At 31.5% G+C, this 17,078-nt stretch overlaps 1 protein-coding gene across 2 annotated transcripts in view; it reads left to right on the plus strand.

Annotated features, from left to right (window-relative positions):
- The window catches only part of LOC129917141 (metabotropic glutamate receptor 2), a 644,700-nt gene that overhangs the window by 595,517 nt on the left and 32,105 nt on the right, over positions 1–17,078 (plus strand). For both annotated transcript variants that reach the window (XM_055997521.1, XM_055997511.1), the window contains exons 11-13: positions 711–844; positions 929–1,119; positions 1,289–1,423. In XM_055997521.1, the coding sequence (XP_055853496.1) occupies positions 711–844; positions 929–1,119; positions 1,289–1,423 (460 nt within the window). The remainder of the gene's footprint in view (positions 1–710; positions 845–928; positions 1,120–1,288; positions 1,424–17,078) is intronic.

The following is a 17,078-nucleotide window of genomic DNA, read 5'->3' on the forward strand; positions in this document are numbered from 1 at the left end:
GAACTTGGATCTTTTTTTAACAGTTATGGTTTTGTTGTGATTTCACTACTTTTTGTAAGGTGTTACTGTAAAATTTAAAATTTGTCTCCTTTGTATAAACTTCTGGCTTTACCATTCTACAAGTTTCAAGATTCCATGATAATCAAAAGTGCTCCAAAATATTTAATAAGAATCTAGTAATTTTTTCCCTTGTATGCACTAGATACAAGACGCATCGCTGTGCCAAATTACAAGTTTCTATGATAACGGGAAGTTCTCCATAATTTTGATTATCTGTCAGTGAGTCAGTTAGTTATACGTTTTTTTGAAGCTCTATATCTCAGAAACTACTCATTTTAAGTAATTGAAATTTTATGAGGAGTTTGTTTTTGACTAGTTCAACAAATGGAGCGAGTTTGAAATTTCTAGCATATTTGGTATAGAAGTTAGAGGGAGTCGAAAATGGCCTCAGTTGTTTCCTGTAAATAAGGGTGTAGTGCCAAAGTTGCTAGAGAACTTACCCGCGCACTCCACCGTGCCCCTTGATAACTTTCCTTAGGAATTTTCTTTTTTTTGATCCAAGAGTCTATACACTCTAGCTTTTTGAAGTATTTAATGCAAATAACCCTGTAAAATTACATACACAAAATTCATTGTAATAAAACAATTGTTGCTTTATTTCAAAAGTTCATACATAATTTTAACTAGAAAATTTCTCTTGTTATTTTTAGAAGTGCAGTTTAAATTGTTGGACCCAAAACCTCCAGAGTCAGTATGCAGTCTCCCATGTGAACGAGGACAAGCAAAAAAATACGTCGAAGGCGAAAGCTGTTGTTGGCATTGTTTCAACTGTTCAACATACCAAGTAAGTTTTCTGCCAATAAAATTGCCATCAACGCAAAAATAAATTTTGCCACAAAAACCCAATGCCAATTTCCTTTTGTTTTAGATCCGGCATCCCATTGATGAGACACAGTGTTTGACTTGCTCCTTGGGAACATTACCGGATATGACAAAAGAGTACTGCCGTGACTTGCCAGAAGTTTATTTACGTCCAGAATCGGCTTGGGCTATTGGGGCAATGGTATTTAGTGCCACTGGCATTTTTGTGACATTATTTGTTGGGGGAGTATTCGTGCGGTAAGTTTATACAAAAAAAGGAGATAAATATCAACATACGAATTAAGTTTCTCTCCATTTCTCATTTCATCTTTCTACCCCAAGATTAATTTATTCCCTGAGCATTATAATAACATTTTCTTTCCAATTTGTGTTCTTTTTTCTTTTTCTTGTTTCTATTTACATAAAGTCACAACGACACACCAATCGTGAGAGCATCCGGACGTGAGCTTAGTTACATCTTATTAGCTGGGATACTTATGTGCTATGCCGTAACTTTTGCACTCGTTCTTAAGCCAAATAATATCGTTTGTGCTATTCAGAGGTACGTTTTATTTCTTGAGATTGTTTGAAATCCTTTATAATGTTTGTACGAAATAATCGATCTTTGTCAATAAGAGTGGAATTATACCTTTAAAATTGTAATTAAAGTTTAGGTCGTATCACTTTTCTTTATCTTTGTATTTCTCTTTATCAATTAATTGGAATTTTTTCCGTAGGAAAAATATATATATATATAGTATATCTCATGTTTATATGCTTTTAATAGCAAATCTCGAAAAGTTCTTTGCCAATCGTTTCAAATTTTGTTATAATTTTTCCGGCTACTCTACATTACATAATCATTTTTAGCAAAAAAACAAAACCGACTTCCATGGATCAAAACTGGGTTTTATGGTTTTTAAAATAGTTCCTATGGCTAAAAGAAATTGAAATGGGACCACACTGCAGCCACCAGCTTTCCATTACAAAAAGAATTATCAAAATTGGTTCACTCAGTCCAAAGTTACGCGGTAACAAACATAAAAAAAAAAAAAAAAAATACAGACGAATTGAATACCTCCTCCTTTTTGGAAGTCGGTAAAAAATAATGCAGAAAGCATTGATTTTGGTTAAAAAAAGTAAAGAACGGTTTTTGGCAACAACAAAAAAACTGAAGATGTAAGAAAAACAAATAGGTTTTTAAACTTTGTAGTTTTCAAAATAAAACCAAGGTTGTAACTTGTGTCGTTTTCCTTCACTCTTTTTGAGAGTACTTAAAATTTGTACTCCTTTTTCGGGAGTGATGGAACATAATGAAGTGCCCAACCCATAGAATCCATTGCGTCCGTTCCGTCGAAGTTTTCAACTGACATGACAGCTCGATAAAATACACACGTTCTTATGGGAAGCGACCCATAAGCGACGGATCGGAAGGAGACGGACGGATTCGACGGAAGAAGTAGCCCAACTTTCTACTTTTCCATCCGTCGTATCCTTTGACATTGGTTGTCAACAATAGACCAGTTCGATTTTCTGTTTCTGAGTGCCCGCCGGGGAATTTCAGAACTAAGAACTGTGTTCTTTTCTTCTCCGATTTTATGAATTGTGAACTTTAATTGTTTATTTGTGAAGAAAATGTAATAAAAGTAACATTTAATGATATAGGTATCTAATAAATTATATCAATTAAATACTAAAATTCAGTTGTAGAGTTCAATTTTACTATGCAAAGTCATATCTACAAATGATAATCTGTTATTGAAAATTGTTTTTAACTGATAGTCCAGTAATTTTAGGTTTTATCTGCGGAAAAATTCCTACTGGGCTGAATTTTGGTATACAGCTTAATGACGGCTTTGTTATGAAGATGTGAAAAATCGACATTGATATCGTGTCCGCGTTAAGAGTTATAGGGGTCAAAAGGTCACAAAAACTGGTTTTTCACGATTTTCAGCAAAACGGTAAGTCTTATCAAAAAATTTTCAATGCAAGAATTGTAGACCAGATTATTATATATAAAAAGTGTCATGACACTTTTTTTCCTAAGACCCACCGTTTCTTAGGTATAACGATTCAAAAAGTTGAAGTTTAGTTGTAATCGTCATAATCCTATTCCTGAAAAAAAACTCCTAACTGAAAAGTTCCTGAAATTTCATTATTTTTTATGGCTTGAATTTCGTTCCTCAACTGTTAAGAATATGGGGAAACCAAAAAAAAAAATGGAAATTTTCGCCATTTTTCCGATTGGGGCCCTTCTCCCGAAACCATTTCCCTGGGAATTTTTGTTTAGAATATGTCTGAAAATATGTCTGAAAATTTTGAAATCTGTTTTTTGATGCAAAATGTAAAAAAAGTATTTTATGAAAAATTTTAAACACCTGTGGTATAAAATAAGTCTATAGAAACCTAGGTGGCCAACTTTCTTAAAAATATTTCCCTTATACCAGAATATTTTTAAGAAAGTTGGCCACCTAGGTTTCTATAGATTTATTTTATACCACAGGTGTTTAAAATTTTTCATAAAATACTTTTTTTACATTTTGCATCAAAAAACAGATTTCAAAATTTTTTTTACGAAAATGTGCAATAGCTATGAAATTTTTAAAGTGTTTATGTACTCATCCAATTATTGTAGAAAATTATAAAAAAAAGAAATAAATAAAATTCATTCATTCGTGGTTGTAGTGAACGAAAACATAAGATGATAAAATTTAAAATACACTGAACGAAAAAAAGTCCATATTTTATGAACTGGTTGCGATAGAACTTTTTTCTATCTGTTTTTAGAACAATCATAAGTGTAGCTATAAGCCGTTTTAGGTTTGTCCATTCTCTATTGCACACCCTGTATATTTTCAGACATATTCTAAACAAAAATTCCCAGGGAAATGGTTTCGGGAGAAGGGCCCCAATCGGAAAAATGGCGAAAATTTCCATTTTTTTTTGGTTTCCCCATATTCTTAACAGTTGAGGAACGAAATTCAAGCCAAAAAAATAATGAAATTTCAGGAACTTTTCAGTTAGGAGTTTTTTTTCAGGAATAGGATTATGACGATTACAACTAAACTTCAACTTTTTGAATCGTTATACCTAAGAAACGGTGGGTCTTAGGAAAAAAAGTGTCATGACACTTTTTATATATAATAATCTGGTCTACAATTCTTGCATTGAAAATTTTTTGATAAGACTTACCGTTTTGCTGAAAATCGTGAAAAACCAGTTTTTGTGACCTTTTGACCCCTATAACTCTTAACGCGGACACGATATCAATGTCGATTTTTCACATCTTCATAACAAAGCCGTCATTAAGCTGTATACCAAAATTCAGACCAGTAGGAATTTTTCCGCAGATTGGGCTTAAAAATGACTAAAATGACTGGGCTATGAATATGAAGAGCAAGTACCTACATGAAATCTAGTCGCACATTTTATTTTATTAAAAAAAAGAACAACAATAATAATTAAAAATTTCTTGCATCAGAACTTCCTTAGTGCACATTCAGCGATAAAATATCGAACACACCTCGGAATTTGAAGTGAGCTGTCAAAAAGCAATCCGTCGTACGACGTATTCTATGGGTCACCCCTTTCTGTCCCATCCTTCAAATTCAACGGATGGATTGACGGAACGGACGCAACGGATTCTATGGGTTGGGGCCTTGAGAGTAATTTTTTGACGTGGTAACGTCTTATAAATCGATGAAGCATGGCAGCCACCGCAAAAAAGAGACGCCATTTTCTAACGTTACACTCTCGCACGTTCGCAGTGCGGCAAAAAATTTCAATTCAAAATTAAAAATAAACTATTAGAGATACAAAAATCTTCTATAGCTTATTTGAAAGATAATAACCTAAAGCTTAATCCAAATGAAGGATTTTTAAAAATTCCGTCATTTAATAGGGTAAACAGGGGTAAAACGGAAAGAAGAAATTTGGGCTATAATCTAAACGCGAAGTCGTAGAGAATTGATTTTTTTTGCTATAGATAGATGAGATTAATTTAAGAATAACTGCATTTAAGAAAAAATTCTAAAAAAAATTGAAATTAAGCTATAACGTTTTGTTTGAACGTTGTACACGTGTTGGGGCTATGACAAAATGATGATTTTGGGTAATTTTTTTTTGACAATTCTAAAGATGCCAGGTGAAAGATGAGGGGAAAAAAATTAGGCGTCTGATACGGATTTTTTTCACACACTCTGCGTTTCGAAATATGAATTTTTGAAAAACACCTTATTTGTTAGGGGTATTTTCGGGTAATTTTTTATTTTTAGTTTTTTTTTTGAGCGTTCAAAAAATCTCAAACTTATAGAACATGTAGGTTTTGGCTTTTTGCAAAAAATTTTAGTGATTGATTGATTTTTGACTGAATAACGGAAGAAAACAGTTTTTTTTTAAACAGTTTTTTGACCATTTTTAACCGATTTTCATCGTTTTTGATTTTTATCTTTTTTTCTTCAACAGTTAGAGAAATAAAGTTTATGGAGCAATGATAGATCATAACCAGGACTATATGTGTACAAAATCAATTATTTTTGTAAACACAATTTTGAGATCTGTTGATCATGAACAGCCACCAGTGCGGGAAGTACCGTAATCTCAGTCTGGAATTTCGACATGGTTGACTTTAAAAAACTCTTACTCCTCTTGTAGACATCTCAGGAATATGATTGAAGTGTCATATGAAAGGGACAACAAGCTTTCACATGGAATAATTTTTTTTATAGGTTGTGATTGAAAAAAATTGATAAAATAGCGTGAGGACATAAAAATAAATGTTTTTTTTGTTTTTTTTTTTTAATGAAACTTGATCGAGTTCAAAAAATTCTAGCTCTTTTTGTAGATGTCTCATAGACCTGATCGATATATGTATATGTTTTGAGCCAAGACAATAAGGAATGGAATTAATGACGTGAGAAGATAAAAATTCATGTTTTTTTTTTTTGCTTTTTTTGATGAAAATGATTGTTTTCCATAAATTATTTTTAAACTTTTTGCGCATTGTAAAAATTTAAAAATGGTTAAAATACTTGGCTTTTAAATTGCATAATTTTTTTGTAAGCTTTTAAAATAAAAAAATTAAAATAATGAGAAAATAAAAAAGGCATTTCCTTTTTTAGCTTTTTCTTGTAAATTATGATTGTTTGAAATAACTAAACGCTTCAATTGACTCATTTTAAACAAAAGCACACAACCTGTTTTCTGACGATGTTATCACGTAAAATCATCGTCCGTAAATCGGCTTTACAGACAACCTCTATTTTTTTGTAATTCTGTGTGTGTGAAAAGACAAAAATGGCTCATTTCCTTAAAGAAAATAGTAATAACAGGCGAGGCGTAAGGAACTGAAAAAAAAATTAGCAGTATTTAATATTTTTTAACGACTTCCAAAAAGGAGGAAGTATTCAATTCCTCTGAGTGAACCAATTTTGATAATTCTTTTTGTATTGGAAAGCTGGTGTCTGCAGTGTGGTCCCATTTCAATTTTGTTCAATTCTGGCTATAGAAACTATAAGAAAAACCAGTTTTGATCCATGGAAGTCAGTTTTGTTTTTTTGATAAAAATGATTATTTTACTTCTAGGGGGCTATTATTTCATGCAATGGCTTCATGCTATGTTTTGTTTTCAAATATTGAGATAGTATCAAAAATATTAACGTCAATGTCTACCTAAAGAGGTAGGTGGAACTGAAATAATACAACATGGGGTGAGTAAACAATTTAAATAAAGTTGATGAACATATTTTTCTGTCAACTTCACAAAAAAGATAGCTATCACTTTTGGATTTGTTTAATTCCGAAGCACTTAAATAAAAAAAAAGAACTGCGGTTTTCTTGTATTTTTTTCTCGTTATTTCCTTAACCCCTGTATGCAGATCGACCAAAATTATTGAAAAATCCAAAAAAATAACATAAATATATATTCCCTAATATTTTCAAAAATAAATAACCAAATGACTTGAGCGTCCGTGTGTCAGGAGAACTAGGCATAACTGAGTGTACCTACTACATTGTCAGAATTGCCAATATGAGCTTTGTGTAAAATATTGAAATGTGGCATATTACCCAAACTGGCATATTCGACCGACTTATTCTATAAAAACAAATAAAATTAGTCGAAAATCACATAATACAGGGTGATTCAGGAGAAATGTGCCAAAAAACTAGAGCGTGTAGGTTGGGTCGAGACAAGAAAAAAATCGTATAGGAGGGGGAGTCTATTCCCCTTTGTTTAGCGAGGAGGGGCAGTTAAAAAAAAATTGACTTAATTTGGAAAAAATTATTAAAAATCAACGGTTACACCAACAATAACGTGCTATACCCTTTTTTAAAGCCAAAACTCTAGTCTTTTACAAACATTTCAAAATAAAAAACAAGAAATTCTAAAAAACAAGAAATATCTTGTCATTTCGAGAAATTAATAAAACACCAAAACCACTTTTTTTCTAAAAAACCTCTTTATTTTCGGTTTTTACGTGGCTGGACTTGTTGATAAATTAATTTATGGAACATTAACCATTCGTCAATTATTTTTTAAACATTCAGACTTAAATAAGGATACAATGAAGTGATACTGTATTGGATTAACCCTGAATTGATCAACCTTTTTCATTGATAATACCTGAAAACTTACCTGAGAATTTTTCTTACTATGTCTGGGGTGCTCGCCGCCCATGGATTCTAGCTTGAAGGGCGTTAAGGCAATAAAATCGCATTTTTTTTATGAAAATTGAATAACAAATAATAATGTACATCCAAAAGATAAATCGATGACAACAAAAGGAAAAGAATTCAAATGTTATCTAGCAAAAAATGATTCTCTTGAAATATTTAAAAATCAAAGAATATGATTTAAAAAGTCCTTTTTTTTATAAACCGATTGGGCAAATATTATTTTATTTTATTTTTTTTTTTTTTTTTCATTAAAATAAAACAATTTTACCATCACTAATGGATTTTCGAAAAAAAAATGTTTCATCAAAGGATAGATCTTACTTAAAGTAAACAATTGAATTTTATCATAAAAATCCTTTAAGAAAATTTAACTTTTCCAAAATTGGTACGAGTACCTATATGGGCGGTACCATTCTTTTAGTCCTAAAAAAATAGTTCCAAAAACTCTTCTTGAGATTCGCCAAGTTGATGATAGTCACCAACTTGGATACATACTCCCTAGAAGAATAATAAAAATTCGAATGAATGATGGCAGGAAGTGCATATATAGGTACTCAAGAACGATTTCGCATAGGCGCATGTCAGTATAAAAGAGGGTAGAAGTTTTGGAAATTTAAAATATCAATATTAATTTTGAACATAATTTTAAAGCTTAGGTGCTTGAAATTACTTACTTAGGACTTTATATACTGTACTTTCGTAAGGGCACAAAGCCACTTTAATTAATAAAGATCCATTCTGTTCTAAATAAACCAGGGTGTTCGAGGTTATTTAAAATGTATGAAAACATCTTTTAGACTTTTGTGTTTGGTTTAAATTCATAACAACTAGTTAATCACAATTTCTTTCTATAAAAATTTTTATAAGCCTAGTTCACTTCATGATTTTAGAAGTTACTCATAATATCTTGAAGAAAATTAAATTTTCGGTGACTATTAAAATTCTTTAAGTAAAGAAATTTATAGTTTTCATGAATGTACTTAGTTCAGTTACTCTGGTAAAAAACAGCATAACTAATTTTGATTGATCTTAGATCTATTAGTTGTATAAGAAATATGCAACTAATAGATCAACTAATAGATTTGTAAGTTCTAAAAACAGGCTAGGGAACTTTCCTCTTATTTTATATTAAAATGCAGAAAATGGATGTGAGGAATTTTTTGTGTCAAAGAACATAATGTAGGTACCTTCCTACATTGTACATAGGCACTAGGCTAGTTACACTACTCACATTATGTATATTACAAACAACGCAAGGATATGGTCAGCAAATTTCATGAGAAAATTTTTACTGGCTCTGACAAGGTTGTTTACAATCCAAATATGAAAGTATGTTCGGCTTCTAGGGATGTGAATGCGCTTTCCCTAACTCTTTTATTTCAATAACTACTTTCAATACGCAACTATGCTTCTTCTACTGTTATGCAACTTACGTTCGGCTCATCGGAAAACTCTAATAGAAAACGAACGTCTTGTTAATATAGTTCTGTTTTCGACAAGCCTTGTTTTATTGTGAAGTGATGCAGTTCTGTTCAAATAGGTAGGAAGAATGTCTTCCTCTTGTATGTATATGCAGACATCAGATATTTGGGTCAACGTCTCACAAAACAATGAATCACATAGGTAAATATAATATTTTATGCATATTAAGAATCAGAAAGATATTAATATTGATATGCATAAAAAATAGTAAATGCTTTTCTAGAGAAATTTCAAGTATATACTATTTTTGATATGCATAAAAATCAAGTAAATGCTGAAAATAAGTAGGTATTTACTACCAGTCATAGTATTTACTATTTTGGATGAACTTTTTCAGTAATTACTTTATTCCGTATGCATAAAAACTAGGAAGTACTTTTTTTCTTAATAAGGAATTACTAGATTTTTTCAAGGTAACAAAATACCAACGTAAATCTCATAGCATATACTTTTTTTATTTTAACACCGTATATGAAGCCGTGGAAATAATGAATATCAGTAATAAGTGACAATTTGACGCAATCGGTTCTTGATATTTATTAAAATAGGGTTGTTAATTTTTTTTCCAAATGGCAGAATTTGTACGTATTAAATTCCCAAAAAGTCTATAAATATCGAAGACCGGGTTTTGAACCAAATTTTAAACAACTTTATCGTTTTTAAAGGGAAAGTGTGGATTGCTTAAGTGAACACTTGATTGGTTAGTTATTTCCAGTAAAATAAAAATACTGGTCAACAAGGTTTTTGCCACAAGAGGTAATTCATTACAAACAAAGAACAAGAACTTGCTTCATTCAAAAACTCGAATATCTCTTTGATTACCCGCGATATCTTAAGATTAAATAAGTCTTTAGCTCAAAGACAGCACTGGTCAACCAAATTTATTTTTTTTTCCACAATAACTAAAATATACTTTTCTAAAAATTTTTGGAGTGCTGAGGTCGAATCCGAAACCTGAAAAATTCTATTAGCCTCCGTTCTTGAAATATTACCGTTATAAAATGTTTTTTTTTTTTATAACGGTAGTAGATATTTCAAAAACGGACATAGCCGTAGCTAGGATTTCATTTCGGGGGGGGTTAGCTCAGACCAAACAAAATTTTTTTTTAGAAATCACAATACTTTGTATCAATTATATGTAACTGCAGTCGATTCTAAATCCCGCTAAATCAAATAGTCATTTGAACTGTGTAGAAGCGAAAAATTTGCCAATATCCTTTTTAAGTATTTTTTAGGAGAGGAATTCGTAGTTAAAAGTTTAAAAAAGCCCTGCTTACGGTAAACGAATTTAAAAATGGCTGAATATTCAGCGGCATCTCTAGTTTTGTAGGTACAAAGAGTGATAAGTTGGTTGATATAAATTGCGAGCGTTAGCGAGCAAGAAAATTTTTTTTATGAAACAAATATTAAACATTCTAAGGCTTTATAAAAAAAATTATTTCGTAAGATTTAAAATATAAAACATTGTAAAATGGACTTTTTCTTGCACTGAAATTTTGTAGCAGAAAATTGACAGGTACATTCTATCTATTGAGTTCTAAATGAAATTAGCAATACTTAAAAACCAAAATTTTAAATAATCCAAGTTGTTTCACATGAGCTAATTACACTGGTCAACAAGGTTTTTGTTACAGAAACCAGGGTATACTTTTCTATAGGCTGAGCTCGAATCCGAAGTCAGAAAAATTCTATCACATCACGTTTTGGAGATATTCCCGTTAGAAAATCAAAATGCCGATTTTTACCAGTTTTCAAAGTTATTTTTTAGTGTTTACTTATTTTTTTTTAAATTAAATTTGTAACATTTTCTAAAAGAATTGTGTCAAAATTTGAAAGCGATTGGTACAGAACTTTTCGATATTTGCTATTAAAAGCAAATAAATATGAGATGCCCCAAACACTTTGATTTCAAGTTATGATTTCTCGAGGAAGAAAATAGATATTTAAAAGATTTAAACGGATTTAGAGAGACAAAACTTAATTCTTTTAGAAACTGTTACAAATTCAATTTAAAAAAAAAATAAGTAAACGATAAAAAATAACCCTGAAAACTGGTAAAAAGTGGCATTTTCGATTTTCTAACGGGAATATCTCAAAAACGTGATGTGATCGAATTTTCTGATTTCGGTTTCGAGCTCAGCCTATAGAAAAGTATACCCTGGTTTCTGTAACAAAAACCTTGTTGACCAGTGCCGAATCCGAACTCAGAAAAATTATATCACATCGCGTTTTTGAGATATTCCCGTTAGAAAATCGAAAATCCCGCTTTTTGCCAGTTTTCGAGGTTATTTCCTAGCGTTGGTAGGTACTACAGTCTCTCATACTGGATTTAAGGTTCATAGAACAAAAGTGGGTAATAAGCAACTGAAGATATCTCGGACAGTAGAAAAGATGTCTGAAAGATTTAAATAGATTTAAGGGTAATATTTCAAAAACGAGATGTGATCGAATAAGTCCGTCTTTGGATTCGAGTTCGGCCACCGAAACCCTTTGAAAAAGCATATTTTAGTCCCGGCGCCAAAAACCCTGTATAAGTACTTGTGGTATTTAAAGGGTTCTTAAAAGAGCATTTTAAGGTGTTAACATAGTGCTTAAGGAAATGGTCAAAGAGATAAAAACTCTTTGTAATGGACCAAACAATTTTTGTTTTCCTTTATACAAACTTCATCGACAGCTTCTGCAATGATGCAAAATTGGTAGTGATTTTAAGGGAGATTTTCATATAGGTAATCAAATCACTAAAATACAAAAACAAATCATTTAGTGCTGCATATATTAGACTTGTATATGTTTATAATATAGGTATCTTTTGATTTTCTGAAAAAAAAATTTCGGGGGGGGGGTAAACACCCAAAACCCCCCCCCTAAATACGGCTATGAAAACGGATGCTAATTTTTCCTGATTTCGGATTATTTGCCAAACATATCGGATATCGGAAAGATTTAAAAAGTTTTTGGAAGAAAAATAAGTTCTCCGTTAGAAATTTGTTTGTAATAAATTACCTCTCATAAAAATATAGCATTGAAAACGGCTAAAATTACGTTTTTGGTAATTTTATAACGGTAATATTTCAAAAACGGAGGCAAATCAATTTTTTCTGACTTCAGATTCGAGTTCACTCAAAAAACCTTCTGAAAATTTACTTTGGTTCTTGTGGTTCTTCGTTTAGTGTCGCGCCAGTTTAAGATTTGTATTCATTGATAAATATTTTTATAGCCTCCGCCTTAGCTTTTTTAATAGAGGGTTGCTGTGACTTACTCATAAGTACATTATGCAATATGCACTAATTTGGCTTATTGACAAACCTTTCGTATTGCTACTCATCTCTGCTGCTGATTTACTTTTGACTCACAAATTGGCACGAACAGATGTTCACAAAATCAAATTTAGAAACAGTAAATTTATAATGGATTAATCCGTTAAACTTCCAAAACAATTTATTTGTAAACACCAAACGAATACAAGTAATCTAAAAAAAAGTATTTACTATCATTTTTGGGTGAATTCTAGTATTTACTTGGATGAATTCAGTATATATATACTAAAAGTATTTGCCTGCTAGCAGGTACTTTTTGTATGCATACGAAATTCTAGTAAAAGGTAAAATTCATAGTATATACCTACTTAATTTCGTATGCATAAGGCAAATACTTTTAGTACATACTGAATTCATCCAAGTAAATACTAGAATTCACCCAAAAATGATAGTAAATACTTTTTTTTTAGATTATTTGTATTCGTTTGGTGTTTACAAATAAATTGTTTTGGAAGTTTTACGGTTTAATCTTATATATAAAAATGTGTGGCCGATAAACTTGCGTTTGGCTGGTCCGATTTTGGTAATTTATTGTTTGTTTGAAAGGTATTAATTATGTAGATGGTTTGTATCAAAAAAAAATAATACCTTTTCTCCCACTTTCACATAGCTGTCAATTTTTACAAGTGAAAAAACACCCTTGCTTTTTAAAAAGTTTAACTAAGCTTTATTTGTAAAAAATATATATATTAAGACAGGCTTTCAAAATAATTATTATTGATTATAGTCTGTGATGCCTGTCAACGTTTGAATTTGCTTAAAGCAGACACTCATTGGGACTCAACTCTTCCTGGTGCATCTGTTTTGTCTTCGCCACATCATATTGTTCTCAGCATAGCCGTATTTAGGGGGGAGGGGGGGGGGGTTTGGGTGTTTAACCCCCCCCCGAAATGCGATTATACTTTTGTAATGGAAGAAAAACTTGTTTTTATTTCTAAAAATTATAAGAGAAAGTAACGGGACATTTTGTTCTTCTCAATATTCTTGTTTTTATATCCCCTTTAATAAAAAAATAGTAGGGTGTCGCTGCAATACTCGGTTTTATATAAATAGCATTTTTATATGGTGCGATTATACTTTTTCAAAGCACTGTATTTACAACATTTCGTTATTCTTTTGTTTCAAATTATAAAATTAAACAATTTCAATTTATTGTTAAATTTCAAAGTGAAGTATAACACTGGTCAACAAAATTAAACTTCTTTTTTGTTACAGAAACCAGGGTATACTCTTCTATAGGTTTTTTGTGTGCTGAGCTCGAAACCGAAGTCAGAAAAATTCGATCACATCACGTTTTTGAGATATTCCCGTTAGAAAATCGAAAATGCCGCTTTTTGCCAGTTTTCAGAGTTATTTTTTAGCGTTTACTTATTTTATTTAAATTGAATTTGTAACAGTTTCTAAAAGAATTAAGTTTTGTCTCTCTAAATCCGTTTAAATCTTTTAAATATCTATTTTCTTCCTCAAAAAATCATAACTTGAAATCAAAGTGTTTGGGGCATCTCATATTTATTTGCTTTTAATAGCAAATATCGAAAAGTTCTGTACCAATCGCTTTCAAATTTTGACACAATTCTTTTAGAAACTGTTACAAATTTAATTTAAAAAAAAATAAGTAAACGCTAAAAAATCGACATTTTCGATTTTCTAACGGGAATATCTCCAAAACGTGATGTGATAGAATTTTTCTGACTTCGGATTCGCTGGTTTCTGTAACAAAAACCTTGTTGACCAGTGTAATTAGCTCATGTCAAACAACTTGGATTATTTAAAATTTTGGTTTTTAAGTATTGCTAATTTCATTTAGAACTCAATAGATAGAATGTACCTGTCAATTTTCTGCTACAAAATTTCAGTGCAAGAAAAAGTCCATTTTTCAATGTTTTACCTACAGTGACGGACAAAACAATAAGACCACTTCTATCACTCTTAAAATATTCTCTCTATCTCTTTTTAAAATGAAATAAAACGGCTCTTTTTACTATATTCTGCTTAAAATAACGGAACTATTATAAAATAAAAGAAAAAGAACATGCACAGATAATTTGATGCAAAAAATAAATGTATAAACTAAAAAGAACTCTCAAATCGTGTGGACAAAACAATAGGACCAAGTGAAGTCATTTATTTTTTTATTACCTAGGATTAAAATTTTAAACAATATTTTAAACAGAATACTCTTGTGAGATCATTTAATATTAGTGGAGCAAAAAAAAAATTGGGAAAACATTAAAATGGGTCGTGGAGTCCATTGTTCTTTAGCCGTGAGAGAATTGATGCATTAACTGACAAGAGAAGGCAAATCAGAACGGGAAATTGCCGAAACTATAGGTTAATTAAAAAAAGTTTGTATTAAACGCACTAGAGCCCCCAAAAGAAAATTTTAAAATAGGAACAATGCGAAAAACTTCACAAAAACACGCCTTAGAAATAATGCGATTGTCATAAAAAGACACTTTCAAGTCATCTTCGGACATTAAATTAGAGCTAAACATGCTAATAAGTGGGAAAACGCTCAGAAGAAGACCATAAGAAAAGTAACTCTTCCAAAGAATCCTTAGGGAAGTTTCACTCTTCAGCAAGACTCATCGCAAAAACCGAATCAATTTTGCAAAAAACCATTTTAATTGGATTGGTCCAGATAATGAAGAAAAAATGGCGCAATGTTCTGTAGCCGGACGAAAGTAAAGTCAAATTAGTGGGATCAGATTGCAAAAGATGGGTAAGGCATCCAGAGAACGCAGAATTCAAACCGCAATACGGAAAACAAACGCTTAAACACGGTGATAGAAACATCATCGTGTGGAGGTATTTTTCTTGGCACGTAGTAGGTATAACTTTTTGGATTAAAGAAAACATGGACCAGCATTTGTATCCCAATTTCTTAGAAAAAGTTTTCCTTCCCTATACGGAAATGAAAATGTCCCTAAAATGGCAGTTTATGCATTATAATGACCGTAAATATACATTGGGTCCAGTTCAAATATGGATTTAGGAGCATAGAATTAATGTTATGTCTTGGTTTGTCCGATCGCCGGACCCAAGTCCAATTGAAAATTTGTGGGCTATCGTTGAGAAGTCATTATGTGCAAAAAAGTCGAGAAATAAGGATGAGTTGTGGCAAAAACTTCAAGAGGCTTGGTATGCAATACCGCGACGCACTTCTCGCAAATTAGTCGAATTAATGCCTCCGAAAGTACAGCTGCGGTCAAAAAAATAGCAGTGCATCGAAAAATATTTTAAGTAAAACATAAAACATAAAAAGAGTTTCGATGTTGGATTTATTTTTTAGTAAAACTATTTTAGATACATTCTTGATTAAGTTTTAGTATGAATGAAATTTAATTTATTGCTAATAGCTAAGCAATAATCCAAAAACAAAATAAACCTAAAAATTAAGCGGTCAAAATAATAGCAGTGATTTTCTTTTTCTAGTAAATTTAAATAAAACAAAGGCACAAAAAGTTCAAATAAATGGTATTTTACTTCGCAAAACCTAGCATTTGCTCCCTTGACCTTTTTTTTTAATTAAAGCTTGGCAAAAACCTTTTATGGGGCCGACAAGTCGATGAGATCTGTGAGGTGTTTTAGCTCACCAAACGTGCTCAACAACGGTCCATAACTGCCGTTATGTTTGGGTTTTGCTTTATAAACTTCTTCTTTTATATCCTCGCAATGATTCTAGAAAAGATCGAGGTCCAAAGACTAAGCAGTCCACTCCATAAGCTAAATCTTAATGTTTTGAAACCATTGTTTGGCTGCTCTCCTGCAGTATTTTGGGTTATTATCTTGTTGGAAGACCCATTTAAGCGGTATTTTGAAGTCGACGTATAGCAGCATACTGTTTTACAAGATATCCAGGTACCAATGCTGGTTTATTTTAGTTTTAATCTAATATAATAGACCAAGTCCGTAGTAGGACAAGTTTCTCCAAATTCTTATACTGGACCCTGGAATATTCTGTGGACTGATGACAGCAAATTGATTCCGCATGGTGGCAAAGGGTCTCGGTAGTACTACCAAACACGAAATATAACCCTTGGTATAGCAGAAAAACTATTAAGCACGGAGGCTAAAGTACAATGGTTTGGGGAAACTTGTCTTACTACGGACTTGGTCTATTATATTAGATTAAAACTAAAATAAACCAGCATTGGTACCTGGATATCTTGTAAAACAGTATGCTGCTATACGTCGACTTCAAAATACCGCTTAAATGGGTCTTCCAACAAGATAATAACCCAAAATACTGCAGGAGAGCAGCCAAACAATGGTTTCAAAACATTAAGATTTAGCTTATGGAGTGGACTGCTTAGTCTTTGGACCTCGATCTTTTCTAGAATCATTGCGAGGATATAAAAGAAGAAGTTTATAAAGCAAAACCCAAACATAACGGCAGTTATGGACCGTTGTTGAGCACGTTTGGTGATCTAAAACACCTCACAGATCTCATCGACTTGTCGGCCCCATAAAAGGTTTTTGCCAAGCTTTAATTAAAAAAAAGGTCAAGGGAGCAAATGCTAGGTTTTTCCAAGTAAAATACCATTTATTTGAACTTTTTGTGCCTTTGTTTTATTTAAATTTACTAGAAAAAGAAAATCACTGCTATTATTTTGACCGCTTTATTTTTAGGTTTATTTTGTTTTTGGATTATTGCTTAGCTATTAGCAATAAATTAAATTTCATTTATACTAAAAATTAATCTAGAATGTATCTAAAATAGTTTTACTAAAAAATAAATCC

The sequence above is a fragment of the Episyrphus balteatus genome, chromosome 1, assembly GCF_945859705.1.
Source record: "Episyrphus balteatus chromosome 1, idEpiBalt1.1, whole genome shotgun sequence".
Lineage (NCBI taxonomy): Eukaryota > Metazoa > Arthropoda > Insecta > Diptera > Syrphidae > Episyrphus > Episyrphus balteatus.